The sequence below is a fragment of the Xyrauchen texanus genome, chromosome 40 (genome assembly GCF_025860055.1).
Source record: "Xyrauchen texanus isolate HMW12.3.18 chromosome 40, RBS_HiC_50CHRs, whole genome shotgun sequence".
Lineage (NCBI taxonomy): Eukaryota > Metazoa > Chordata > Actinopteri > Cypriniformes > Catostomidae > Xyrauchen > Xyrauchen texanus.
The window spans coordinates 11,089,445-11,116,702 of NC_068315.1; the positions used below are offsets into that span (position 1 = coordinate 11,089,445).

At 37.2% G+C, this 27,258-nt stretch overlaps 1 protein-coding gene across 1 annotated transcript in view; it reads right to left on the bottom strand.

Moving 5' to 3' along the window:
* Positions 1–326: 326 nt before the first annotated feature.
* The window catches only part of LOC127633901 (glycerol-3-phosphate acyltransferase 1, mitochondrial-like), a 33,970-nt gene continuing 7,038 nt past the window's right edge, over positions 327–27,258 (bottom strand). Inside the window, exons 2-21 of the mRNA XM_052113278.1 lie at positions 22,906–23,040; positions 21,096–21,215; positions 20,936–21,009; positions 19,650–19,763; positions 19,400–19,549; positions 19,186–19,285; positions 18,801–18,937; positions 18,543–18,642; positions 16,938–17,150; positions 16,704–16,817; positions 16,525–16,610; positions 16,288–16,403; positions 10,802–10,872; positions 10,321–10,585; positions 10,000–10,151; positions 8,729–8,806; positions 8,242–8,373; positions 6,750–6,939; positions 6,442–6,500; positions 327–4,933 (exon numbers count right to left, since the gene is read on the bottom strand). Coding sequence (XP_051969238.1) covers positions 4,817–4,933; positions 6,442–6,500; positions 6,750–6,939; positions 8,242–8,373; positions 8,729–8,806; positions 10,000–10,151; positions 10,321–10,585; positions 10,802–10,872; positions 16,288–16,403; positions 16,525–16,610; positions 16,704–16,817; positions 16,938–17,150; positions 18,543–18,642; positions 18,801–18,937; positions 19,186–19,285; positions 19,400–19,549; positions 19,650–19,763; positions 20,936–21,009; positions 21,096–21,215; positions 22,906–23,007 — 2,490 coding nt within the window. The 5' untranslated portion in view covers positions 23,008–23,040 and the 3' untranslated portion in view covers positions 327–4,816. The remainder of the gene's footprint in view (positions 4,934–6,441; positions 6,501–6,749; positions 6,940–8,241; positions 8,374–8,728; positions 8,807–9,999; positions 10,152–10,320; positions 10,586–10,801; positions 10,873–16,287; positions 16,404–16,524; positions 16,611–16,703; positions 16,818–16,937; positions 17,151–18,542; positions 18,643–18,800; positions 18,938–19,185; positions 19,286–19,399; positions 19,550–19,649; positions 19,764–20,935; positions 21,010–21,095; positions 21,216–22,905; positions 23,041–27,258) is intronic.

Below are 27,258 nucleotides of genomic sequence, written 5' to 3' on the forward strand. Positions count from 1 at the left end.
ACCCAACACCCCATAGTCCTTCTGCTTCTGACACCTCGCAGCTGCAACTACCCCAGTCATTTTGGATTAGACCTACAGTCCACCCTCTAGAGTTGGTGTATTAGAGGAGAATGATGCACAAATTGTTGGCCATCATGAACATCTCTTACCTCCTACATGACATGCTTTTAGGAACTGTTTTGGGTACATATAGTGCAGTTTAAAACACATTTGTGCTGTAATCTGTATCCACGTTGCATAGCATCGTGCTATTAGTTCACAAATCTGTGCCAACCATTTGTTAACATATTCATTTATTAAAAAAAAAAATACAAATAAATCTACAGAGCATGAAAATGTCATAGTTTTACAGAAAAACAAAGAGTAACGACTGAGAGTAAGCAGTACTAGTAAGTCTGGCTTCAGTGCTAGGATAATTTCCTCTTTTACAACAACATCGCTACATTCAGCAAACATGCCAAAGTATAGAAAACAGTTCTACTGCATAATTTAAAAAGCATTCTGTCTGCAGGATTTAGAGCTCAATAAGAAGCCCCATTGATTAACCAGATGCCAGAGCAAACATCATTTTATGCATTTGTTTTTAGTAAACTCCCCATCCCACAATACAATTGTGGGATCTCTTCCTTGTATACAAGGTTGATTTTAAATGCTATATTATCACTTAGATGACAACTAAGAGAAGGCAGAGGAAAACATTAGTTGACATGAGGAATATAAAATATTACTACCTTAATATTTGCTTTCTAGGTTTCTTTCAAAATCTAAATGTAAATGTATTGTTCACATTTAGTGCAACTTGGATTTATTGCTGAGCAATAACCCACACTTCACTTGGGATTAGTGGAGTACATGCCCACGTCAATGGACATGGGACAAATGACAATTGAATTATTGCTGTCTGACGGGAAAGAAATGCATGTGGATGTTAATAGTCATGTAAATCTCAAATATACAGTAAACAACTGTCCTTGGTTATTGAACACATTTACACATTGTATTATGAAACAATTACATTTTGCCAATTCTTGTTTCCTTTGACTCAAAAACTGTGTATTGCTAATTTATACCTTACAATTGCTGCCAAGGTGACACAAGAGCAACTATTTTGTGCATGGGACAACAGGGGTAAATAACTGCACAAACATATGCCTTAATACAGCATGTGCATAATACATTTGAGACTTTTTTAAAGTTATTAGTGTAATATAAGTTATTACATACAAGTTATTTACCCAACCTTTACAGGCTTTAGCTTAGATACCCTAAAAACATTTTCAAAATACTTCATCTAATATATAGTTAATAATCATCAGGGTTCCCACAACTGATCTTGCATTCATAAGTTAAAGATTAAATATCAGTTTTAGAGATAGCACGAACAAGTTTCTAGCTAACTAGAAACATGTTCACTATTCACAACATTTCCAAAACTTTTCCATAACTTTTCCTGCCCTGGAAATCAACATGATCGCACAGGAAATCGAAATGTCGCTTCCGAAAGTTATGTACCCTGAAATCAACCCCAGTCTGCCGAATTCCTGACAGGTGCCATCTCCCGTCATGCATTTTTGCATTAATATAGTGTGAACAAATTTTTTTCTGGTGCTACAAATTGCACTAATGTAGCATGAGAACTCAACGATAAATGGATTCTGGTCCTGTAACCAAAAAGTTATCATCTTCACATACATTTTTCGCTCAAATTACATTTGTACTGCACTGACGATAAGGTTTAGGACTTAATAAAATATGCATTCCTGTTGACTGTATTACACCATTTACAACTAAAAGTACAACCTGCTTTTGGTGCCATTCTATGGACATCTCACCCAGAAACTGCATCTCACATGTGCCGCCCATACGTTCAACATTTCCAGCTTCAGCTACTGCGGGCATTCATTTTAATTTCGGGAAGCACAGAGCGATTTAAGGAGCTAAACTTTCGCCCTACAGCCGTGGCCAAAAGTGTTGGCAGTGACATAAATTTTGTGTTTTGCAAAGTTTGCTGCTTCAGTATTTGTAGAATATTTTTTAACATGTTTCTATACTGGAAAAAAATTATAAGCATTTCATAAGTTTTAAAGGCTTTTATTGGCAAAAACATTAAATATATGCAAAGAGTCAATATTTACAGTGTTGACCCTTGTTCTTCATAACCTCTGCAATTTGCTCTGGCATGCTGGATATTCTGGATCAAATTCTGACTGATGGCTTTCCAATCTTGCCTTATTAGTGCTCGGAGTTGATCACAATTTGTGGGCTTCTGCTTATTCACTCGCCTTTTGAGGATTGTCCACAGGATCTCTATGGGATTAAGATCCGGGGAGTTGCCTGGCCACGGATCCAAAAGTTCAATGTAATGATCTCAGAGCCACTTCATTTTCACTCTTGCCTTGTGACATGGTGCTCCATCATACTGGATAATGCACGGATCATCACCAAATTGCTCCTGGATCGTTGGAAGGAGTTGCTCTTGCTGGACGTTTTGATACCATTCTTTATTCATGGCAGTGTTTTTGAGCAGAATTGTGAGAGAGCCCACTCCCTTGGATGAAAATGGATGGTCTCAGGATGCTTCACTGTTGGCACGACACAGGAATCATGGTTGCGTTCACCTTTTCTTCTCTGGACTATCGATTTTCCAGATGTCCCAAACAGTCGGAAGGGGGCTTACTCAGAGAAAATAACTTTGAACAAGTCTTCGCTGTCCAATGCTTGTACTTCCTGCAGAATTTCAGTCTGTCCTTGATGTTTCTCTTGGATAGAAGTGGCTTCTTTGCTGCCCTTCTTGACACCAGGCCATTGCCCAAAAGTCTTCGCCTCACTGTGCGTGCAGATGCACTCACACCAACCTGCTGCCAATATTGAGCAAGCTCTGCACTGGTGGTGACACGATTCCATAGCTGACTCCTCAGGAGGAGACTGGTCATTTTGTGCCAGGACCAAAAAACAGTGAAATTAGTTTTATTTGTGATAGTAATTTTATTTTTGGCTTTTTGCAATTATTTAAAATGCATCTGATCCCTCTGCACAATAATCTAGAAACAACATGAATCAACACCACAACAACTGAAGCAGAAAACTTTGCGAAACACAAAATGTATGTCACTGCCAATACTTTTGGCCACGGCTTTACTGTTGTTGAATTCAGAGTGATCAGTCTGGATAATTCCAAGTTTTCAATGACCATGGGAACCCTATCACATTCAAAACAAACGGTGTCCAGTAGTTTCCACAGGTGTACACGCCTAACTACATTCTTGCAGTTTATCCAGTGCAATGCAGGTGAAACACAGGCACTGGAAAGTCCCTAATACAAATTGAGCTCTCACATAGATATACCAAAGGCTCACTCACAGAAGTTCCCTTTTCCAAGAGTAGCTTTTCACATTCACTAAAAAGACTTGCCAAAACAAACAAGAGTCATGCCTGGATAATGCACAACATAAGAAAAAGATGTTGATGAATTAGCAGAAAAGGCTTGGAAATTGAAAAGATAAACTGTTGGGTCTTTAAATAGTCAAGTCTTTTGTCACACTTAATAACAATTAAAATGCCACTGAACCATTGCAGTGTTCTCTTGACTTTCTACAAGCTCAATATCCATTTTCTAACAAACACAAAATTGCACTTTTGAATATATCGTTATCATGGCAACATGTACCTTTTCAGCATTCTTGTTCTCTGTGCTTCTTACAGGCTTGTAGCAAAATAGATTTATACACATACTAAAGACATATTGCACACATGCACACACACTTACACAGATGTACAGAAAATTCATTGCAGAGCATCTTAACCCTTATAGAAAATATGACAGAAACTGAGGACGGAATAAAAGTGCTTGGCTGCAAAGGGAACTCACCTTCAAATATTACATAAGAGATCTGTGATCAATCTTAAAATAGCCAGCCAAGTTTCAAGCAATTTCCAGTAATGTTTCCCCTGTTGCTGCACACATGATACTCCCGGCCTGCTAAGACCATTACATTTATCTACTGTTTGCTGTTACACAATACGCATGAAATAAGTATTCTTTATGGATGTCCAATTGCACCCATAGAAAGTGACTAAGTGGATAAACAAGAACTGACCTTTAACGATCCACTAACGGAACAAATTTCTCAGTAACCATTTTTTGTCCCACTCAAAGTCTTGAAGTAACTGTTGTGCAATTTCCACCGGGCCATTATTAAGTGAACACTTGGTCATCTGCATAGTCACCTCATTCTACCAAATGTCTGCCACAAGATTATTTTGAGCAAATGCTAGAATGTTATTCACTTTAAATGCTCTAAACAGTACTAGTGATTTAAAAACAAACAACTAAATGCCCTTTTTAAAGATTTCTGTACACTTGCCATTACCTTGAAGTATGCTTGTTAAAACTGAAGGCAGCCTGTTCTCATGAGTGACATTCATGTTCTGATCGGAGTAATAATAAAAAAAAAAAAACCTACAACCAGACAGACTAACACCATATAAATGCTCATAGCTAAGAAAAGATAAGATTTAACTTACAATGGCAAAATTAGTACAGTAATCCACAACTACAGCATTAGTGGAGGCTTTCCATAAAAAAGAGTGGTGAGTAAACTACTTGTGTATTCAGTGGTACATAAGTGGTGAGTTTCACAGTGAACGGAAGACTAACTCGAGTATAGCATGAGGTGTTCAGTGAAGGCACTTCCAGGTAAAGCTTTCCTTAGAGTAGCACCTTTGACCTTCATGACTAGCCTGTAAAAAGCCCTTGAGTGGGGTGGCGAAGGGGAAGATGAGCTGGGCGGCTGTGTTGATGATCCAAGCATGTGGCTCACAGTAGGCTGAAACCCAGAATGTACTGCAGGAGTTTGTTCCTGTTGGCCTGAGGTAAGAAAGCACTGCTCAGCTCCAGATAACACACAGAACCCTCTCGTCTTTCTTTAAGCACCTGTCGATTACAAATGGCATGATTACTTCACATATGCACAGACAATTCTTCAGACAGCCATCTGTGTACATCTAAAATACTAATTATTGTTATTAGATACAGAAAGGTTTTCGAGTTGGAAATGGTTTAGACCAGTGGTGCTCAAGTGGTTTTGCTGCAGGACCTGATTTTACATTGGACATCAAATAGGGAACAATGTTCCCTCTAAGCCTCGCACAAGCACAGCCGCACACTTCTGTTGTTGCTATTATCAAACAGATTGGGGGTGGGTAAAAATTGTTTTTCTGATGCATCATTATCTTCATTTGAACAATATTGATTCTTAAATCCCAAGGTTGATATATTTTACTCTATGCAAAACACAATGAGAGGAAATTGCTTGCATCTGCAACCAAATTTACAATAAACTTTAACTACAACTGCCATTGTTGATATAAAATGAGGTCTATTAGGTCTACCTATAAGAGACAGTACTGGTCAAATCAATGTAAATACTTACAAATAGTAAAATCATGCAGTTAAACAATAAACATGTAACTAAATATAATGTATGCAATATAATGTATGCAATATAATATATTTGTTGATAGAATACTTGAATTTGTTAATTTTTAAAAACCTAAATGTGACCAAAATGATGAAAAACGAATAAAATATAATTAGAAAAATACATATTTTTGTAATGTTCCTAGTTAGAAGACTTATGCACACAGCACATATGGAAGCCCACAGAAGCCATGCAATATTATTTTTGTTAAAGTCTTCTGTGATCACGATTTTCAAGTTATAAAATTTCAATATCTTTTCAATTGACTGTTTATTTTTCAAGATGATGAAAAAATTACAAAAAAACAAAAAACCAGTAATGTATGGGCTCTAGATTATTCTTAATAGGACTATTAAAGGTGCTGTATTTTTTATGGAAAAGTATGCAACAAAATGTCCTACACCCTGAAAGATATTAATGAGTTCTCTCAATGGTCTCTGTGACAGCACTAAACTCTGTAAACAGAAAACAAAAATGTGATGCTTTCTGCCTGTCAATCATTTTGCGCGTTCTCATAGTGTTGTAGTTGCAGCAAATTGAGTCTTAATGCCATTTATATGCCATGTTGCTCATAACAGTTATCAGTTGATGGCGCTATTTTGCTGCTGGTGTTTTTGACAACAGCTTCTGCTCGATTTCAGTTTCAATAAAGCTCATTTGGTATGTTTGAAGTGCAGGGTTTTGGAAAGAGGGAGCATGGCTAATCCAACAGGTCAGCTTGTGGAAATTCCAGATCATCTAAAATAACTTGGAGCACCTTTAATATTTCATATAATAACACATATTTAACTATTATATTTTACACGTACAAACAACATATATCCATCTTTTGCAATTATATAGTTGTTTATTATTCAGCATTGTTTTTTTTAACTTTTCCTGCTATCTGCCAATCACCAGTTGAGAGCCACTGGTGTAGACTTATAAGTGAGCAGCAAATGTCAAAAGACAGCCCTCTTACCCCCAGCTCTTTAAATGTTTTCACTGTATTCTTTACGAGGTAGTGTGTGGCACTCTCTCCTAAAACAACAAAAATAAACTTCAGTTATAGAGTATCTTTCAAACAGGATTGTAACTCACAGTGCTTTATAACCAGATACAAAAGCTACATTTCATTAGATAAATGATAAAGATCACAGGACAGAGAGAGAACAATTTAACTGAATGTACAGTTCTGTTTTCTTATTATATTGTGGTAGTGGGTAAACACCCTCAAACTGAACATGTTATTAAGGGCTCTTTTACAAACAAAAAGTGCAGATGACTCACCATATGCAGCCACTCCTCTCTCTGTGCGTGTTAGCAGATATTTGAAAAGCTTCTGGGTGTACTCTCTTTCAGACATGGATGAACTCAGGCTGTGTATAAAGATAGCTGCACCACTGTAGGCTTCTAACACAGGGGTGACAATCTTTTGCAGGAAAGTAAAAAATTCCTGGTGCTCAGCAGATGCGCTCACCTAAAAAAAGACAAAATAATTGACATGCTTTATCTTCAATCTGAAAAATGAACTTATTGTTAAAATAGGGTTTATAAAATAGGCCAAGTGGCATTAATTCTATGTGTCTGAAGCAATTCCCTCAAAAATAAAGATATATATATATCTAGCTATATAGAAGTGATTTCTTAGTGTCTTATGTCTTGTTTTTGCTACTACTAGAGACATTATAAGAGAATGAGATGGGATAAATCATAGCTTGTAATGTGACAAAAGTAGGAATGGAAGTCCCCTGCCTTTCAGTTTTAAAGAACCAATTGCCTTTTTGAGCTGGTTTACTCAATGTGCATGTGTATTAGCTGGACGTAATAGTATTTTTTACATGATTTGAGTTTAAGTAGTAACATTTATGATGTCATTAATGTCAGATTTGTATTTTATTTTATTATTTACACATAGAAAACATAATTTTGACAAAAAGTTTAGGCAATGTCGCTCTTTCCCTATTCAAGTAAACAAGAGCTGTACTTGTATGCCAATTACCCAAATATGAAATAGCTTCCTGGGAGTATTACAGAGTGAACCGACTTGCCTTAAGGGAATTGTTCAACCCAAAATAAATAAATGATCATTTACTCACCTTCATGCCATCCCAGATGTATATGACTTTCTTTCTTCTGCTGAACACAAATGAAGATTTTTAGAAGAATATTTCAGCTCTGTAGGTCTAAGCGAATGGTAACCAAAACTGCAAAGCTCCAAAAAGCACACAAAATGCAGCATAAAAGTAATCCATGCAACTCCAGAATTGTAATCCATGTCTTCTAAAGTGATCCAATCAATTTTGGGTGAGAACAGAGCAAAATGTAACTCATTGGCACTGTATATCTTGCCATTGCATTCTCTAAGAACGATCATGATTTAAAGCTTGACTACACTTCAATATTCACTTACATTGTATGGACTTACAGAGCTGAGATACTTTTTCTTTTTTAAATCTTCATTTGTGTTCAGCAAAAGAAAAAGTCATACCCAACTGGGATGGCATGAGGGTGAGAAAATGATAAGAGAACTTTCATTTTTGGGTGAACTATTCCTTTAAAATCAACATGAACTTTTCATTGATTGTTGCACTGTATCATAATGTTATTGTACCCAAAAATATGAACCTGTTAAGCATCATATTAACTGTCTTTCATTTCTTTCTCTCTTATTCTAGGTGTTATGCTTATCTCACTTTGGGCATGCATGACTTCATTATTTGCAATAATGAGTCCTATAAATTGTTTTGACCCATACAACATGATACATTGTATGACCCACCTTTATATACCGGTCTCTCTGTTCATCTCCAAAATCACTGTCTTCATCCTCCTCATCGCTTCGCCAGGAAAGAGCCTCAGGAAACTTTTTGGGCCAAGGTTCCTCAGATGGACTTAACTCCTCCTGGTCATCCTATAAAGCACAGGAACAAAACTATTAATTTAAGAACAGTTTTTCAGGTCAACAGAAATACTGAATATAAGATGAGTACATTTCAATTAAATATTTTGAATTACGCATAGATATTATTTAGTTATATTAGTTGTCCAACCACAGAAACCTTGCTGGTATCTATACAATCACTCAGTTTCAGAAAGTCAATAATAAAGTGAAAATCACATTCATACAGTATACAAACAGGAATCTACCTAAAATCAATCAGATTAAGTAAATGGCAACACTAACTCTGAAGGTAAATTTTCTTAACATTTTTTAGATGCAACAGAAACATGCAACTAGATATTTAAAATCAGAGTTGACAGCTCACCTCAGCCACAATCAGCACGCCATATTCGATTAATCTGGTGATGGCATCATGGAAGACCTGATACAAAGTCTGACACGGCTATAGAATGTAAAGACAAAAGAATCCCCTTTAACTCTTTCCCCGCCAGCGTTTTTTAAAAAAAGTTGCCAGCCACCGCCAGGGTTTTGGACGATTTTCGCTAAATTTTAATGGCCTGCAGAATATTTTCTTCCATGAATATATGAAGATGCTATATATCAAAATAAAGATCTGGGCCTCTGCTTTTAGGCAAAAAAAACCGATTTTATTTTATCTTCATTTGTTCTTTTTTTATTGCGACTTGAACAGAGGTAGGTTTTGTCAAAAAACAACATTTCAGACAAAAAGCTGAGAAAAAGGCATGTTTATGTCTGATATTTTGAGCTTCTCATACTCCACTTCTTCATGTTTGAGACGATCGCAGTCTGTTTCTTTGATCAAAGAGTTGCGTACTCTTTCAAAACATGCGCAGGGGTCTTCCTTACCGTATAACACCTAAAACACGGAAACCCGGAAAATTCTGTGTTTGGCGGGGAAGCGTTTTTTCATAAAACACGGAAAATTCCGTGTTTGGCGGGGAAAGGGTTAATAAATAATTTACATTCTGAATTTCTTGAATGCATATTTTATTTTAATTGAAAATTCTTCTGCTTTGTACTAATATTTGGAAAGTCGCACCAACAGATAGGTTTCGGTCTTGCTACTAAACCATAAACAATTTTTAAACCATTTTGACAAAACTGAACGTATATTTTGAAATCTCGCTTTCGCTTTTACAAGATCAAACAGTTTTGAATTTCTAACTGATCAAAACGGTATACAGTTTGTTAGTCAAGTGGTTATATGATGTAGAATGTTAACCAATGTCACAGAACATACTCCTACAAGGGGAGATCCCTGAACTTTCAATATTGTGACCTTATGCAAGGCTATTAACTTCATGTTGCTCCAGGGGACTGTTCCTGTAACTTAAATGACACAGCTCTATGGTGACAGTTTGAAAGACACAGAAAAACATGACAGCACCCCCTGGTGTGTGATGATGAATTCCAGATTCTATTCTATTCCATTCCATTCTAATCTATGTAAAATGCATGTCATTATATTCATTATTATACACTTTTTATTTTTATTTTAATAGCACCAAGTCAAATTCCTTATTTCAAAAGTCAGATTTATTTAATTGCTTGAACTATCCACATTTAACCACTTGATAGTGCTGCTGCTTAAATGGCAGTGGAGAGAGGACATACCAGTGCCAATGCCACCTCATTGGACAGGAAGTGGGAGAGGCCTGCAGCTCTGCGGATCAGTCTCTCTTGGCTGAGCAGCGTCGAGGAAGAATTCTGCTCACTCTCTGAAGTTACTGCAGCTTGCTCTCTCAACAGGGTCAGTGTGCTACATGCTATCAGACATACATTAACACTTAATTTCATCTTAATACTCCAACAATACACAAACAAAAGGAATGCTGTATTTATCATGATAAATAATCATTCTTTTCAATTGTCATTCCAATTCAAAAACTGATCATAGATCTACACTATGACTCCAAGTGTCTCAAGAGCATTTACCTATAATTGCATCGGCAATGAAAACGTGGAAAAGGCCATTGCTGTAGAAATTGAGCTCAAAGAGTGCGGGCACAGTGTTGCTGGGGGCGATGATGAACTCTGTGTTTTTGTTGGTGCTGGTGACATTCACACAGTTTCCCAAAAGGCTGAGTGCATGCATGACCACGTCTTCCGAGTTCCCAGAAAAGCCCAGGTCGAAGTCCCGTGATAAGATCTCTTCCTTCATATTGAAGAAATCCTCCACCAATTTAGACAGAAGCACACCCTGTCCAGTAATGATCACAACTGTTTGTCACAGTGGCTTGGTTTACACCTGCTATTATTAATATCTGTCATGGGTGGTCTGATTGGCATGGCTCTCAATACCAGTGTAAATTAAGTCAGTGGTGCACCAATAGATCTGGCACTAGACGTCATACTTGTACGTCAATGAAGAGATATATTTATGTACATGCTGAGCAGAAGTGAGGTCTGTGCTTACCTGCCTGTGTCGATACAGGAGGAGGCAGGCCACGATATGAGTTGACATGATTGCTGATGACTTACTGGCAGCTATGGAAAACACATAAACATGGTGATCAGATGGACAGATAGTGGGAGCTGCAGCAAAGTGATTTAACTAAACCAAACTGCAAGATGTACCATACAGTTTATCTGACCCTTAAAGGAATAGATCACTTACTCACCCATATGTTGTCTCAAGCTTGTATGACTTATTAAATATTTGATGCGTGTTTGTTCATTCAATGAAAGCCACTGGGGTCCAAACTTTCAAGCTCCAAAAAGGACATAAAAGGCAGCATAAACGTAATCCATTCGACTTGAGTGGTTTAATTCATTTCTTGGCGTGATCATGATTTCAAGCTTGATTACACTTCTTGTCTCTGTACAATCACTCTTGCACATGCGTCAAGCACCAGGAAGTGTACTCAAGCTTGAACTCATGATCTTGCCAACAAGACTTCAGATGTCAAGATTTCTAGTGAAAAATATTTTTACCCAATATTTTCACCCAAAACTGATCACTTCAGAAGACGTGGCTTAAACCAGTTGACCATTATGCTGCCTTTATGTCCTTTTTGGAGCTTGAAAGTTTTGGTCACCATTGACTTGTATTGTATAGACAAACACAACATTTATCCATTTAAAAAATAAAATTGTTGTTTTTGTTCGGCAGAAGAAAGTTGGCATAATGGTGCTTTCACATACAATGCGAAGCGCGCCGGGCAGTGCGGATGAAGCGTATGGCGCGACTCAAACACATGAAATCGCTTCAAAATCCACATGACGCGTTGTCGCGAAAGCCTATCAGCATTGAGATTGACTGGATGTCACTGACGTAGTAGCAGAAGAAATCTGGAAAAATGGATGAAAAAAATTGTTGTAGCGGTGTGTGGGCACCCGGAATTGTATGACATAAAGTCATACATGTACAGAGACCAGATGAAAAAAGACATCGCTTTGAGGAAATTGAGCGAGGAACTTGGACTACCTGGTAAATTCTGAAAATATGTGTGTCTACTTGATTCCAGCTATTGGTTGTACTTTACTATGAACCAAGTCGTAGAAGCCCCTCCCCCTGTCCTTTTTTGGAAGAGAAGTGGGAATACTCACGGGTTCGTGTTACTCGCACAAACGCAAGTTTAAACAAAAATGTATAATCTAGCGGTCAAAATGATTTTTCGCATTGTATGTGAACACACCATAAGAGTGAGTAATGAGAGAATTATAATTTGGAGTGAACTATTCATTTAAAGCAGAAGATTGTAATGTCTGAGTCACTAGTGCCACCAATTTTTGTTTTCAAACAGGTTTCCAGAACACTGCCATTGGTCTCTCAAACAGAAATCCCCCTCAAACTCACGTTATTGGTTGAGCCAATGATGCTGTGCCAGGCTGGTTGAGATGCTTAAATAAACCAAGACAATTTTTGATTAGTGCCAGACCGATATGGGATTTTTGAGACCGAAAATTTGCAGATTACCGATATGGTGGCCGAAATAGCTAATTATTGAGCTGGAAAACAGACATTTTCTATGTGGATTGTGCACCGATTGCACCAAGATGACTATGCAAAGGTACTTAGAAGGCTGCTTTCTTAAACAAATATTTTTATCAAAGTATATTTGACATTATTTTTATACATTGTCAACAAATTCTAGAAACGAACACTGAGAAAATAAAGAATAAATAAAAATACAATAAATAGCTAAATAAACATCAGGGGCCGGTTGCACCAGCTATACATAAGTTACAACTTAGCCTAGATGTGGCATAAATGGGCACTAAGTCAAAATGTATGCACTACTAAATATTTGAGCATTGCCCCATTACATTTATGTAGGACGTAATCCTCCGTATAAACTAAATATTTACGGAAGCCTTCGACCAGGAGCAACTGAATAAAAGAGCAGACTCATTTAATGACATCAATGAGCTCATGTTTTGGTTGACAGGCTTCAGTCCTTTCGACATATATAATGGTGTTGGCATTTACACTCATTTACGAGAGAGAGAAGAAAAAAAACATACTTAAGCGGCGGCTCTTCAGTATGAAACCGATTTAACGGTGCAGTTTTAGGGTGCGTCACCCGTTGTCAAGTTCCAACACATTCAAAATATAGATAAGATATTAAAATGAATAAATGTCTGTTTTTCCAGCCTGTTGTATTAGTATTTATTTATCACCCCTTATTTATTTTAGATACAGTTCCTATATATTATTATTTACACAGGGCAAATATACTATTTATCAAATCTACTTTTATTACGTATCCTATTTTAATGTCTGGAAAACCAGACTTTTAAATATTACATTTTATAAATGCAACAACTGGAATTGTTCGGTTGAAGGGAGCACCAAACTGTGAATCCTGAACAAAACAGTTTGGTGAATATATGTTTACACGCTGACAAGGTATGAAAGTAGATATGTGGTTAGCTAGTTAGCTATAAGCTCGTTGCCACGGAGAACAAAAGATGGACCAGCATTGCATCTCACCAACTAGGTAACAGCGTAGCGTGAAATCAACACTCAACAGAAACAATCCACCACCGCACCGTTGTCTGCTGAGCTGCAAAAAGATGCTCTGATGTTTACCTTTTAATCTGCTATGTTACTGACTGCACTGACAAATAGCTGGTTAACATAGCAAACAGATTTGATAAACAGGAGTGACATGGATGTCAGAGACAGGGTTAATATTATATTAGTTATATAAAATGATGAAGTCATTGTTTATTAACTTTCCAGTATGTATTTCACAAACTAGTTTGCAATTTACCAAGAAGACACCATGGAACTCCACCCCGTCTGCAGACCCACCTTCAGTTCAGCTCTGTAAACAATGGAGTCGGAATGTGCTCTGCTGAACAAACTACGTTATGACACTTTTTTCTGCATTATATGTTCAGAATTTTTTTTTTTCCTATCTGCGCATGTCGGTAAACATATACAGCGATACGGATATACTGGTGAAAGGCTAATATCGACCGATCTATCGGTCGGACACTAGTTTTGATTGCTTTGGAGTTTACACTTTCAGGGAAATCAAACTACAGATGTCTTACTTAGAATTATTTCTCGATCACACTCTTTGTTTTATATCTATTTGTTTCTTGAAAAACCATCTAAAAGTTTCTGTAAATGACAAAATGACATGGTTCATGAAAGTGTCAATATTAAACATTCACAAGCAACCTGCAATTTCACCTCAGTGTGCAGATGCTCTGACCTTCTGTCCTCAAAAAAGCAGCACTACCAGGGGGAATTCAAACACAGATGAATGTGATTGGCCAAGTACATCTCCACACCATACGTTAGTATCCTCCAAAAACTGTCAAGCACACCATTTTGTATGTCCCCCATTTGCTTTAATGACCGCAGGCACTTTACTGGCACAAGTTTGGGCAAAACTTTATGATCCATGTTTCCCCAGCAGGATATCAGAACATTTCAATGAGCATCTTGTGAGCTTCAGTGAAAGCAAGGAAAACTGACAGTTTGTATAAAAGTTTTAAAAGAATAGTTTGCCCCAAAATGAAAGTGCTCTCATTGTTTATTCACCCTTATGGAATCCCAGATGTGCTTGAATTTCTTCTGTGGAACATAAAAGATTATTAGAAAAACATTTACAATCCAATATATACAATGCAAGTAAATGGTGACCATAACTTTAAGCTCTGAAAAGCATAAAAAGGCAGCATAAAAGTAATTCATATTCAGTGGTTAAATCCATGTCTTTGCAAACAATATAGTAGTTGTGAGTGAGAAACAAGATTCATTTTTAAGTCCTTTTTTACAATAAATGTCCACTTCCACCAGCACAGCTAAGCACCCTTGTCTTCTAAAAGCGGTTTTACACAGGATGTGGTCACGGTGCATTCCCTATACATTTTCAATGAGTGAGAGGTGGCAGGTGGCAAATCGGAGGCGGCAGTCGAAGCGGTGCCACTTTCCAAGCTTGTTCATGAGAATCCTGCTGCTTTGTTTTGCACAACTGCTTGCGGCACACACCGCACAAGATACAAATATTTTATCTCTCTGTGGCTGCCGCTTGTCATTTACCAATCAGAGCTGAATTTATTCACAACCAATCAAACTACATTTAGCTTTTGTCTAGTCCAAAACAACATGTAGAAGAATAAACTTGCTGTTGCTGAATATCCTGACCTACATAATGATTCTTTGTGTTTATGGAGGCATAAGTAGGAAAACAGCCTCATGTGAAGCTGTGAATGGACGAATCTGTGTACCAGGTGAAAACGGACTACAGAAACATGTATAGCTTATGTTTGGAAGATAGATGACTGTGCGATATATAAAAACAGGTCATGGACAGTCTACATTCATATAAAAAATATCTTATTACAATATTTATATTATTAAATGTTTTATTATTATGGCATTTATTATTATGTGCAACTGCAATCACTTACATAAAAATGAAGTATTTTACAGTAATCGCCTCAGAGACATCGTATCTAAGCAGAAGCAGTAGGGGGCATTGTTCTTCTACTGGAGGTTTTTGCACCACTTCTCGTATGAATGGAAAACCCCTGTACACACGAGAGGTGGCAAGAAGACAAGCAAAGCCAGCCGGCCACCACATTCCATGTAAAACTGCCTCAAGAGTTCTTCTTGTTTTTGTTGATTCGTATTTTTCATGCATGTCACCACCTACTGGACAGGGAGGAGAAATTATAGTAAAAAGGACTTAAATATTTGTCAGTTTCTCACCCAGACCTATCATATCACTTCTGAAGATATAGATTTAACCACTGAAAGATTAATTTTTTGCTGCCTTCATGTGCTTTCTGGAGCTTCAAAGTTCTGGTCACCATTCACTTGCATTGTGAGGACCTACAGAGCTGAGATTTTCTTCTAAAAATTATGAAAATCAAACACATCTTGGATGGCATGAGGGTGAGTAAATGTCACTTTTCAAATTAAATCAAATTTATGACCTTATTATTTCTTCATCTCACATAATAATTTTTAAGAATACTTTTTCATATATATATATAGTTTTTCAAAATCCCAGGTTTAAACATAAATAAATCTAAAATAAATAAATAATATATCACAGATTTTCAATGTGTTTTGACCCCACTGTACATACTACAGTGGGATCATACTAGCTTGTTATTTGGTGTGAGGGGGTATTGTGGCCTTTTTTCAATAGACAGGAGCCTGTGTTTTTAGATTTTCACTTTGTGTCAGTGATTCTGTGAGGCCATGATATACAAGCAAGTTTTCCAGGCAGTATAGATGAGCAGTACTGCCAATAAATATAGCCACAACCAGTTTTTCTTTTCTATCTATCTATCTATCTATCTATCTATCTATCTATCTATAGATCTGTTCAACCACATCACATAGGATTTTGCATATTTTGCCACCCTTGATCCCTTAAAATTGCCCAACTTCTCAGAAACTGGTCATATGACCTGTATCATGGCTCTTACTGAAAAGCACGTGCTTGGCCAGGTTAGCAATGACCTGCCTCCTCCAGGGCTCATCTGAAAGGTCTCTAGAATTGAGATTATCTCCATCTTCTCCGTTAAACACAGCCTGATCAGGCCTGCACAGAAATAGATAATCAAAATATAATTCCATTAGCCCTGTTCTTCTTTATACCAAGAAACACCAGTCCACGTGATTATATGGGGCATTGATTTGCTGAGAGCAAACAGAGGCCATACTGTGCAGCGATGATGGTAGGGAGTAGGATCTGCTCCAGTGTGATGTTGGGTTGGAGATGCCGACATCGTTGCATGTCCAGGTATTCCTACAGCAGTAGAGAGACAAGATTGAAACATTAGGGGAGTGATCTGCCATGAATTTAGCCAGATAGATTTAATAAGCAGATCTAGAGCCTAACCTTAAGAGAGAAGGGCTGAGTGAAATCCACACGAACACAGCCATAGTTCTTCCTGAGCATTCTGAACACACCGCAGACCACACCCCACAGACTTTCATTTTTCTTAGGTTTTCCCTGAAGAAAGCAGAAAAGTGGAACCATTGAGCAAAGGCTCATTACATAAAACTAAATTTGACAAAAATCATCAATCTTAAATCTGCACTATTTGCCACAGTGGGCCACAGTGGTTCCTACCAGCTGTTCACTATTGTAGTTTCCCTCAATAATGCGGTCATATGAGATCCCAACAGGCACGATGAGAACATCTGGGATGCTACTGATACAAAGTGTGTCTACCACAATGGACAGCATGCCCGCATGTGCTGGAGACGGCTTTCCACTGCGAGAGCGCGTGCCCTCTAAATACACCTCCAGAAACTGCTGCTGCTGCAACAATTCTTCCGTGTACTGAAAGAGAGAGAGAGAGAGAGAGAGAGAGAGAGAGAGAGAGAGAGAGAGTGGAATAAAAGAATGACCCTTAACCTGAAGTGTGCAATCTTTTGAATATTAAAATACTTTTTGCAATCCCTGATTAATGTGTCGAGAGAAATATAAGAAAGTCATTTGAAAGTGATTTCACACACATAAAAACAAAACAAAAAAGCAATCAACTACAAATTACTAACCAATTACTTCTCTAAAGTTGTAATCAGATTACTTCATCGAAAAAGTAATCACATTACTAATTACTTTTAAATACTTTTACTTTTCAAAAGACTTCAATTGTTTGTTTTTCCACTCAAAATAATGTTTCTCCTTGATCATTGTTTCACACCCTTCAGCCACAGATATACTGTACATATGAATACACATTTTAATTGTATTATTCAAATTATATATATATATTTTTTAAATATTTGTAACCCAAGTAATGTACTTTAAGTAATTAATTTCAATGTTAATCAGCAACTGTAATATGATTACAAGAATATAAATATTGTATGAGTATAATACTACTTTTTTGTGCCCAGATCAGCCCAACATAGTGACATGTGCACAACCAATGGGGCGAGACTTTAAGGAGTGTTTAGGCGGTGCTAGTGGCACAGAAATTAAGCACTTCGACTTTAAATTCACAGTATCCATTTGACATCATGCTCATTGTTTCCATTCGCCAAACACAAAAATACTAGACCTCTGGGTTTTTAGGCCTGAAATTAGACAACATAAAGAAAAATGGCTCACAATAGCAAATACAAAGAATATTTTTATGAGCATTCTTATGATCTCACTGTCACAGACACTTTTTTGTTTGATTAGAAAGGACACTGAATTTTTATGATAAAATTAGGATTTAAATGTGATATTTACTGGCTATATTGTAACAACATAGTTACAATAACTACAGCAATCCTGATGACCCAATACCCTTCCTCTCCAAATTCCCTGTAATTAAAGCAGGTTATTGTGGTTATGTGGTACACAACAGGAGACAGCATGAATAATGCAGGAGTACGGTAATCCATCAGCATCCTGTGACATGCATCACTAACAGCCTCTTCGTAGTCACTGCAATGACAATCACCATATCATTTTAAACAAGCTGACTACATTAAAGCTGTTGAAGTTCCCCATTGCTCACAAGATAATATCCTACATCCATTATTCTCTCTACAAATAGACGACTCCATATCAAAACAGAGAAACCAAACCTCTGAAACAGAGGGCATGTTCTGTATATAAAGTCTTCATTGAGGTAGTGTTCAAAGAGCCATTCTTTTCTCTACAAGCCCACAAGACCCAGAAATTCAAAGGAGCATTTCCAAACTTCAAACACAAACACTTCTTTTGTGAACTTACTGCATGTAACAGCGATCTGTATAATACATCTTTCTTTCCATCAGAGGTCTCATCCAGTTTACGCCGAATGAAGAATCCTCCAAGTTTGCGAATCAGTGTGCTGAGAGAGCAAGTGAGAATGTAATGTACAATGGATTCACACCTACGGCATATTTATGTATCAGTATTTCAAAAGGACAGATATTCCAAGTATCACTTCATCCAGTTAAAACACAATAACATGCAAAGTAACATGTATGAATGGCGTGGACTTAATACCTTAAGATGGGGATGTTGAGGTTGTTGCCAGCGGCGATGTGAGGGGCTTTGATGTTGTGGCAGAAGAGGATGAAGGTGATGAGCAGGTAGTCTATGTGGGACTTGTGAACAGGAAGGAAGACCAGAGGAGCATTGTACTAAAGCACAGAGAAGACAGAGTAAGATGTCGGCAATACTATACTAACACATCAGATTATTTATTTTTTTAATCTAAAAAGGACTATAATTAGCAAAGACACTCTTAAAAATACAGATAGTTAACAAACAATAAGTGACTTTGTTGTCTGATGGTTTTATCCATCTATAGCCGTTTTAGGAGTTGCTATGTGCTGTAATGCAGATAAGACAGTACTGTAGGTGGAATCAGGCCATGAAGAAGTCTGACCTCAGATGCAGCTTTCTTGACCATCTCAAGTTGACCTTTATGAATCTGAATGCTCCAGAAGAAGCCATTAAATAGTTTCAACAATACCCATCCTGTTAATCTAAATGAAAATCAGAAGAGAGGTTCTTAAGAACATTTGTTTCTAACAGCAACCCAAAAATATAATATGTTTATAAGAATCATTTGGGATTCCTTTAGTAACTGAAAGCTCTACCTGATAAAGGCAGGTGAGATATTGGCCACCATTTCTTGTAGGAATCCTCTGGCCTTCCGTCTGACTTTACTGGCAGCTTTGGGATCCGCTCCAGATTCGTCATCTGTATGACCATCCTCTGCCGCTACTTCCACAATAGCGCTTTCAACCCTAGAGCAATAATATTCACATTGAATCAGATTGCGGTGTTGCTTTCCAACTGATGAGATACAGCCTGTTCTTCAAACACTTATGATCTGTTGGTACCTACTTGCTGTTTTTGAGCACGTTCTCCACCACGTTGCGAGCGAACATGTCCTTCTGGACATCCCTCTCCAAGACAAACAGCATATAGCTCAGTCTCCTTGCTAGCCAACCTCTGTGTCTGCACACAAACAATAGTTACTGTGTGTGCAACAGAGTTACAAATTGATGATTAAAACATTGACAAACACATACACTGTGTGTACACTATGGGTTGCCATCATATCAAAATTTCAATAGGCGATACCATTCCCATACAAGTTAAGCTCAATCGACAGCATTTGTGGCATAATATTGATTACCACAAAATTCAATTAAACCATAGATTAAATTTGCCCCTCCTTTTAAAAAAAAAAAAAAAAAAAAAAAAAATCGAGGTTACAGTCAATCGAGGCACTTACAATGGAAGTGAATGGAGTACCAGTTTTTAAATAGTCGCTTTGGATAAAAGCATCTGCCAAATTAATAAATGTAAATGTAAATATTAAAATTCTAAATGTTTCAGAAGTTTAGCCACAAGAGAAACAATATGCATGTAAACAATATTTTAGTGTGATAAAATCGCTTACTAAACCTTTCTGTGAAAAGTTACAGCAAATGTTACCACTTCGTTGTCATGATGATGTCAACAAACCCTAAAATGACAATTTAAAACAACTTTACAGCTAAAAAAAAAAAAAAACCCAGAAGAATTAATGTAAGTGCTTTTATAAAATTATAAGCCTCAAATTTCTTCCTTTAAACCCTCCATAAACTGGCCCCAATCACTTCCATTGTAGTGCCTACATTTTTAAGAAAAGGGATGAGTCAAAATAAATTTTTGTGGCAATCAACATTATGCTACAAATGCTGTCAATTGAGCTTAACTTGAATTGAATCCAGAATATTCCTTTAAATTAAATCTTTGGCATTTATCAATTTCATCAACATGACTTGGTGCCAAAAAAATCTGTACTTTTGACATCCTTAAATCATACGCAAATGTAATTAATCTCAATAACCACTGAAAAAAATTACCAATTATCTGTGCTTTATTACACACTGTTCACCCCCTCTTGTGATTGGCAGTACCAGCTCAGACCATGTCTTGTCCTTGTCATCGGATATACTGTAGGCACATACTATCCCCTCACAAATAAGGTTAATAATTCAGTTCCTGACTTTCCACTCCTCACAGAAACCTATTGATTTTAATACTGAAAGGTAGGTATCTAAGCAACATGAAGGGAGTCTTATTTATCTCGTAATCAGTCTAGTGGTCCAGGCTTGAGTCCAGCAGACATTGATATTTACCTTGTGTGCGTTTCATTGATGTAAATCACGTTACGGAGCCCAAGTGAGGGGATGCTGGGATTGAAGAGCCTTTCCTGCAACACACCATTTCAGTAAATCAGTCAAAACACTGATAATTCTTGAGAACCAAATGTGCATTGCATTCAGTAGCAAAGCTAACCTGACTCAGGGGTGTGCAAGAGTGACAGCACCTTCCAACAAAAGGTCTCTTTCGATTTAAAAGACCCTCCTTCCGTGTGTTGGTCACAGAATGAAAGACAGATGGGCTGGAGCTTCTGTCCTGCAAGGTAGAAGCACTGTATGTAGTACAGGAGATCACCACTGCAGGCTATTATTATTGACATTACTGCAACCATTAAACTAGATAAGTAGCGATTAAAGGATTAGATCACCAATAAAAGAAAATTCTCTATTAGTTTACTCTCATCATGCCATCCCAGATGAGATGCGTATGACTTCCTTTCTTCTGTAGAACACAAGCTATTTTTCTGTAGGTCCACACAATGCAAGTAAATGGTGACCAAAACTGGTGCTCTAAAAAGCCTATAAAGTTAATCCAGAAAACAGTTGTTCAATGTCTTCTGAAGCAAACCAATCAGTTTTGAGTTAGAAAAGACCCAAATATCACTCCTTTTTCAATGTACACCTAAACATCAGAAGTCTCTTTGGCGATCATGCTTTCAAGCTTGATTACACTTCCTACAGCACCATCCAGCGCTCTGCCAAATGTTTTAACACCAAGGCACTAGAAAGTGTAATCGAGCTTGAAATCATGATCAAGCCTAGAGACGGCAATGGCAAGATGTCCAGTGAAAATTTTGGTCTGTTCTCAACCAAAATCTATTAGATCACTCTAGAGACATGGATTAAACCACTGAAGTCGTATGGATAACTTTTACGCTGCCTTTATGCGCTTTTTGGAGCTTCAAAATTTTTGTACCCATAATTTGTGTTCGGCAGAAGAAACAAAGTCATACACATCGGGGATGGCATGAGGGTGAATAAAGGATGAGAGAATTTTCATTTTGGGGTAAACTATTTCTTCAAGATACTAGATTTTTTTTAAATCAACCATTGCTAATGTATTGTAATCAAACTCCAAACCAGATTGGATAATGTTCTCCGATTAAAACAAACACATTTATCACATAAGCTCACAATTGTATAGTTTAGAACAGTTGCACCAAAAATATGTTATAGTGCAATTAAATATGAGTGAATGACAGACATTAAATATGAAGTGAATAATTTGTCATATCCCAACTTAATGTGGATAAACAACTAGAGGTCGACGCATAGTGGATTTTGTGGTGGGAAAGGCCGATAACAGATTAATCAGCTGAAAACATTTCAAATGTATTTATAGAATGTCAAAAAAAAGCTTATTCTTTCCTTACTATGATAAAGAGTCCTAAATGAATAAAATCCCAGATGTAGTTTATTGTTCAGCTAAAATCCCAAACATAACCAGAAAAAAATGAAGATAGTGCATAACATGACTTTTAAGTATAATAAAATAAACAAGCTTGAAACAACCGGGGACTCTTATTTTGAAATAATGAAAAAACCTATCTGCATCTGTTGCCATAGATTTTTGCATATAAAGATAGTTCCAAAAAGCAACTATCAGCACAGATTAATCGGTAAAACTGATACGGTGTATCGGTCTACCTATCTAAACAACTACAATAGAGATTTGTAGGTTGACTTCTCTGAAAAATGTAAACACTGTGGTGTTACCAAAACATTGCTCTTTTTGAGCATCTTGACCTGATGACATGGCAACAATGGCTGAACTAATCCTGCTAGTTAAGTGCAGGCCAATCTGTTTGTATAACCAATGGAGGACGGGGGAGTTTTTAGAGATACCCATTTAAAACATACATTTTTACTATTCTGTTTGGTTTCACTATCGGTGTGGAAATTACTCTCTTCACATTTATTGATTAGCTTCAGTTTTCTGTGCTTACCTGCTCCTCACTGGGATGCTTCAAATAGCCACTTCCTGCATCGGGAGGATTATTGGCCTGGAGAACATTATCCGGCTCGCCCAGCACCATTCGGACATCCATCCCCTCTCTTCAAACCAAACATAAATAACTAAACTGTGGGACAGAAAAAAACTGAGAATTAGAGGCAGTCTATTGCCACCCTCTGTGCTGTAGGTCAAAGCATAGGGCTGGGTTCTGATTACAGCTTTTCACAATAGATCACTCTAGCTGGCAAAATATTCCACAGAAAGGTAGAATGCAAGACCATTGTGCCGTCTGTTTGGCAAAGCACCTCCAACTCAGCTGCTGATGAATAAAAGGAATGTTGGGTGTTGCGCAACACCCAATCAATAAAATAAATAAAATAAGACTGTTTGTCAAACCTGCTTAGGTGGTTTCAGGTGTTCAGATATTTCAGACAGAAAAATGTCAGAAAGAACAGCAAAAAACAAGAAGAGCTTGATTGAATATATGTAGTCAGGCATGTTATGGAAACATATATCATTACAGTGACATGGCCAGGCCCACACTGTGAAATATGTTATCCTATATACAGTATGTACACATCATTTTTGAGCTTTGTGTATTAGTAGAACTTCAGAAGTAGCTTTTAAAGATGTCCAAATAATCTTAACTTCCAAAATTTCCTTTCATCATCATTTATGTACTGTATGTCTTTCACCAGTAATGTTTTTTTTTTACACAAAATGACCCACTAAATAAATATACTGTACATAGTTGGATTTATGCATAAAACAAGAGAAAACAATTTACCAAAATGAGTTAAATAAACTGTAAGATAGGGCTGGGCAAAATTACCAAAATTGTTATCACGATAATCATTTTCATATTGTTCGATATCGATATTTATCACAATATACATTTACACGTTGCACTTACTTTTTTTTATTGACGGAAGAAAAGAAGAAAAAATTAATTCTAAACAGACAAGATAGTCTCTACCAAACTGCACAGGGGTCCAGAGATGGCCCGTCTATGCGGGATCTTTTACCAATTTAACAGTCTTTTACCATTTATCAATTGAAAATGAATGTTAAAAGATCATCTGTTTGTTCTGAAGCATATTGACAGCAGTCCAGTATTTGTTGCAATATTTTTACATTAAAATGAAATATTTTGTATATTTCTTTAGATTCAGGGGTGGGTTCATGGGTGTCCCGAGAAGAAAAAAGTTTTTTTTTTTAATTTAAAAAACATTTGTATATTTTCATTAAAGTGAGAGACTAGTCTACCAACTAGTAATTTTAGTCTTTCCTTATCCATTCCAGACTAATTTTCACAAAATTAGAACAGAAAATGATTAGTTTATTATTAAAGGCTCGTAACATGCTGATTAATAAAGATACATTTAGAAGGGAAAAACGTTATGGTCTAAAAGGTGCTTTGAAACCATGTTAACACATGCGGCACTTCATGTCTACACACAAGCAGGAAAAAGAGGCAAGTCTGACCCTACGTTACCACTGGCGCGTTGTGAGTGAAGCAGAGAGCATTTTCAAAGAATTCCTATGAAAGCCAAGCGTCATGCTCGCAAGGTGGATCGTAGGATTGGCAGCGGTGCGGAGCAAGCTCTCTCCTAGCGCTGCGAGCGCACTTTGAGCGGATTTCGTCTGCCCCAGTGGAAACGCAGCCTGAGAAAGCCGAACTGCTTGTGTTTTAGCAATACACAGTAAATATCAAATATTCCTCAAAAGCTTATCATGGATTTTCTTTATCGTGATAGATAGCGATATCTTTTTATCGCCCAGCCCTACTTCAAGATATATTCTCTTAATATCTGAATGTTGTAATATCTTGCAGTTTTGCTTCTCAGAATCTCATATGAAGGATGCTTAAATATTTGTACTGGAAAATAAATATCTAAAAAAGATCTTGTCAAAACTCTAAGCACGTGAGTCATGACCTTTTCAACTTTAATCACCTCAAGTTTGCCAAAACAGCACATGAGAGTGTGAGCCTCTCCTCTTACCTCTGCATATCTCATAATGTCCTGGGTGACCTGCAGCTACGCAATCTCTTAGTTCTTATTCGCTCATTTGCTGACCTGTAGATGAGATTGCCCACTCTCTGGTGTCATGTTAGCCTCTTGTCTGCACTAAAACTACTTTAAAAATATAAATGATACAATCAAGCAGCTGTCCAGGGCAGAAAGAGGGGAGAGGTGAACTGGAGGGGTGGTAGTCAAACCAAAACCGAACTGTACTTGCGCTCTTGCAAAGTGACACTCATGGAAGACAAATTGTGGAAAAAAGACAACGCCAATTTACGGGTGCAGCATGTACAATTTAAAAACCAAATATCTTCAGTTCACAGTTCACCAGTTTCACTGTATACCACAGTATGAAAATTGAGGGTTATCATACCATGTACATTTGCTTATCTACGGTATTGAGAAAAAAATGCAAATGGACGGAGAATTTCACCTGCGCATCTCCTTTCCTCCTCAACTGCGTCAGAATCATCAACTTGCGCAACACATGCAGCGTAGAAAATGTCAGAGAGAAGCGAGGCGAGGGTGGCTGACATAAGTGAGTGTGTGTGCGAGAGAGAGTTAACGCAGTGTTTCTCAACTGGTGGGGCGCAGGTCTATTCTGACTGGGTCGTGGACAGCAGGGAAAGAACAATGCCATGGTTCTCCCATTGAAAATATTTCGGCGGCCGCACAAGTGATAGTCTAGTTAGGACTGCCGAGGCAGATTTAATGATATTCTCGCAATCAGCTAAGGGCTTCTCATCTGCACTTTCGCACGAAAGTAACAGAACCAGCTCGTGATCATGATCTTCTCTGCTCTCTGTCACGCGCATGCAACATCCGGCCTGCTCTCGATTTTGCGGATCGCAGACCTCAAAACTGATGTGACCAGATTCAATTCTAGTGAGACTTTTCCAGTTTAAAGCGTTACGGAGGAAGTCAAGTCAAACCTCTCAAATTGTTTCACATTTTTCTTTTACAGAGTAAATGTACCTGTTATATTTTGACAATTTTATATTTTCATATGAAATAATCTAAAAGGTAGAATCTTTTAGACCTCATTTTATATCAACAGTTGTAGTTAAAATTTCAAGATGTGTTCCAGCTATTTATTTTTTCATAAATACTAAATTTATTTTATTACAATTATTTCAGATTAGCTACACTGATCTAACCATGGTAATGAGGAGCCTTCCTCCTGTGTAATATGTATGATCTGTTTGAATTATGTTTGAAATTAGGAAACAAATGGAATAATAATGGGCTCATATAAGTAAACATGCTCTTCAATTTTTAAAAGGGGAGAGAAAACGTCCTGTCGCTTTTGTTGTTGACAATAATGTCACTTGATGCATGTCCTTGTACTTGAAAACCATGAACAAACTATGCAACATAAAAGGAAATGTGACCCAGGATACATTAAATACAGATTATGTTTTTACTATGGTGGGTCGCCACTTGATTTCCAATGTAAAATCTGTCCTGAAGCAAAACCAGTTGAGAACCACTGAGTTAAAGGTACAGACAGGAGCAGTCTGGTTGCGCTGTCATGCACCTACAGTATATGTTAACTTTTAATAATCATAGGACATTACTTGAAATGTTCACACAACTGATGTTATTTTTTATTTAGTAGTTGAATTAACTTTTGTTAGATGGTGGAAATTCTGACTCTCCGATTTTAATGGAATGCTTCATGAATAATCACAGCAACAACAATATGGAGCATCGCAGCTTTCCCCACAGGAGAACACTTGGACACACACACACACACACACACACACACACACACACACACACACACACACACACACACACACACACACACACACACACACACACACACACTTGGCGTCTCCTGTTAAGCCAACTGTGATTTCAAAATAGACCGTTCAGACAGTCACAAATAAAAACTGGTGCATGCTTACTAAGATTACTATGATAACCTGAAGTAAGAACAGACAGATGCGTGTTACGCATATTCTCTTTAATAACTTGGGGAGCGAATCTTCACATAATTATAAAATATGATGCATTATATTTTGATTATGCAATCTTTTGTACATTTTGTAACAGATTATTTTATAACAGCCTATAATTATGAATAGACGATACACTGGAACAACAAGACCCAATGCAGCAGCCAAAGACATTTGTCAGACATGTTATTATATATACAGTTATGAACATGTCATTGCCACTAGAGTACACGATGAGTACTAGAATAATTAGTAGAGTACTCTCGAGTAGACAAAATTACCAAAATGTCCATCCCTAATCGATATAAGATCTATATATCTGTTTATGTTTCTAAGAAAACATTTGCTAGTCATAAACAG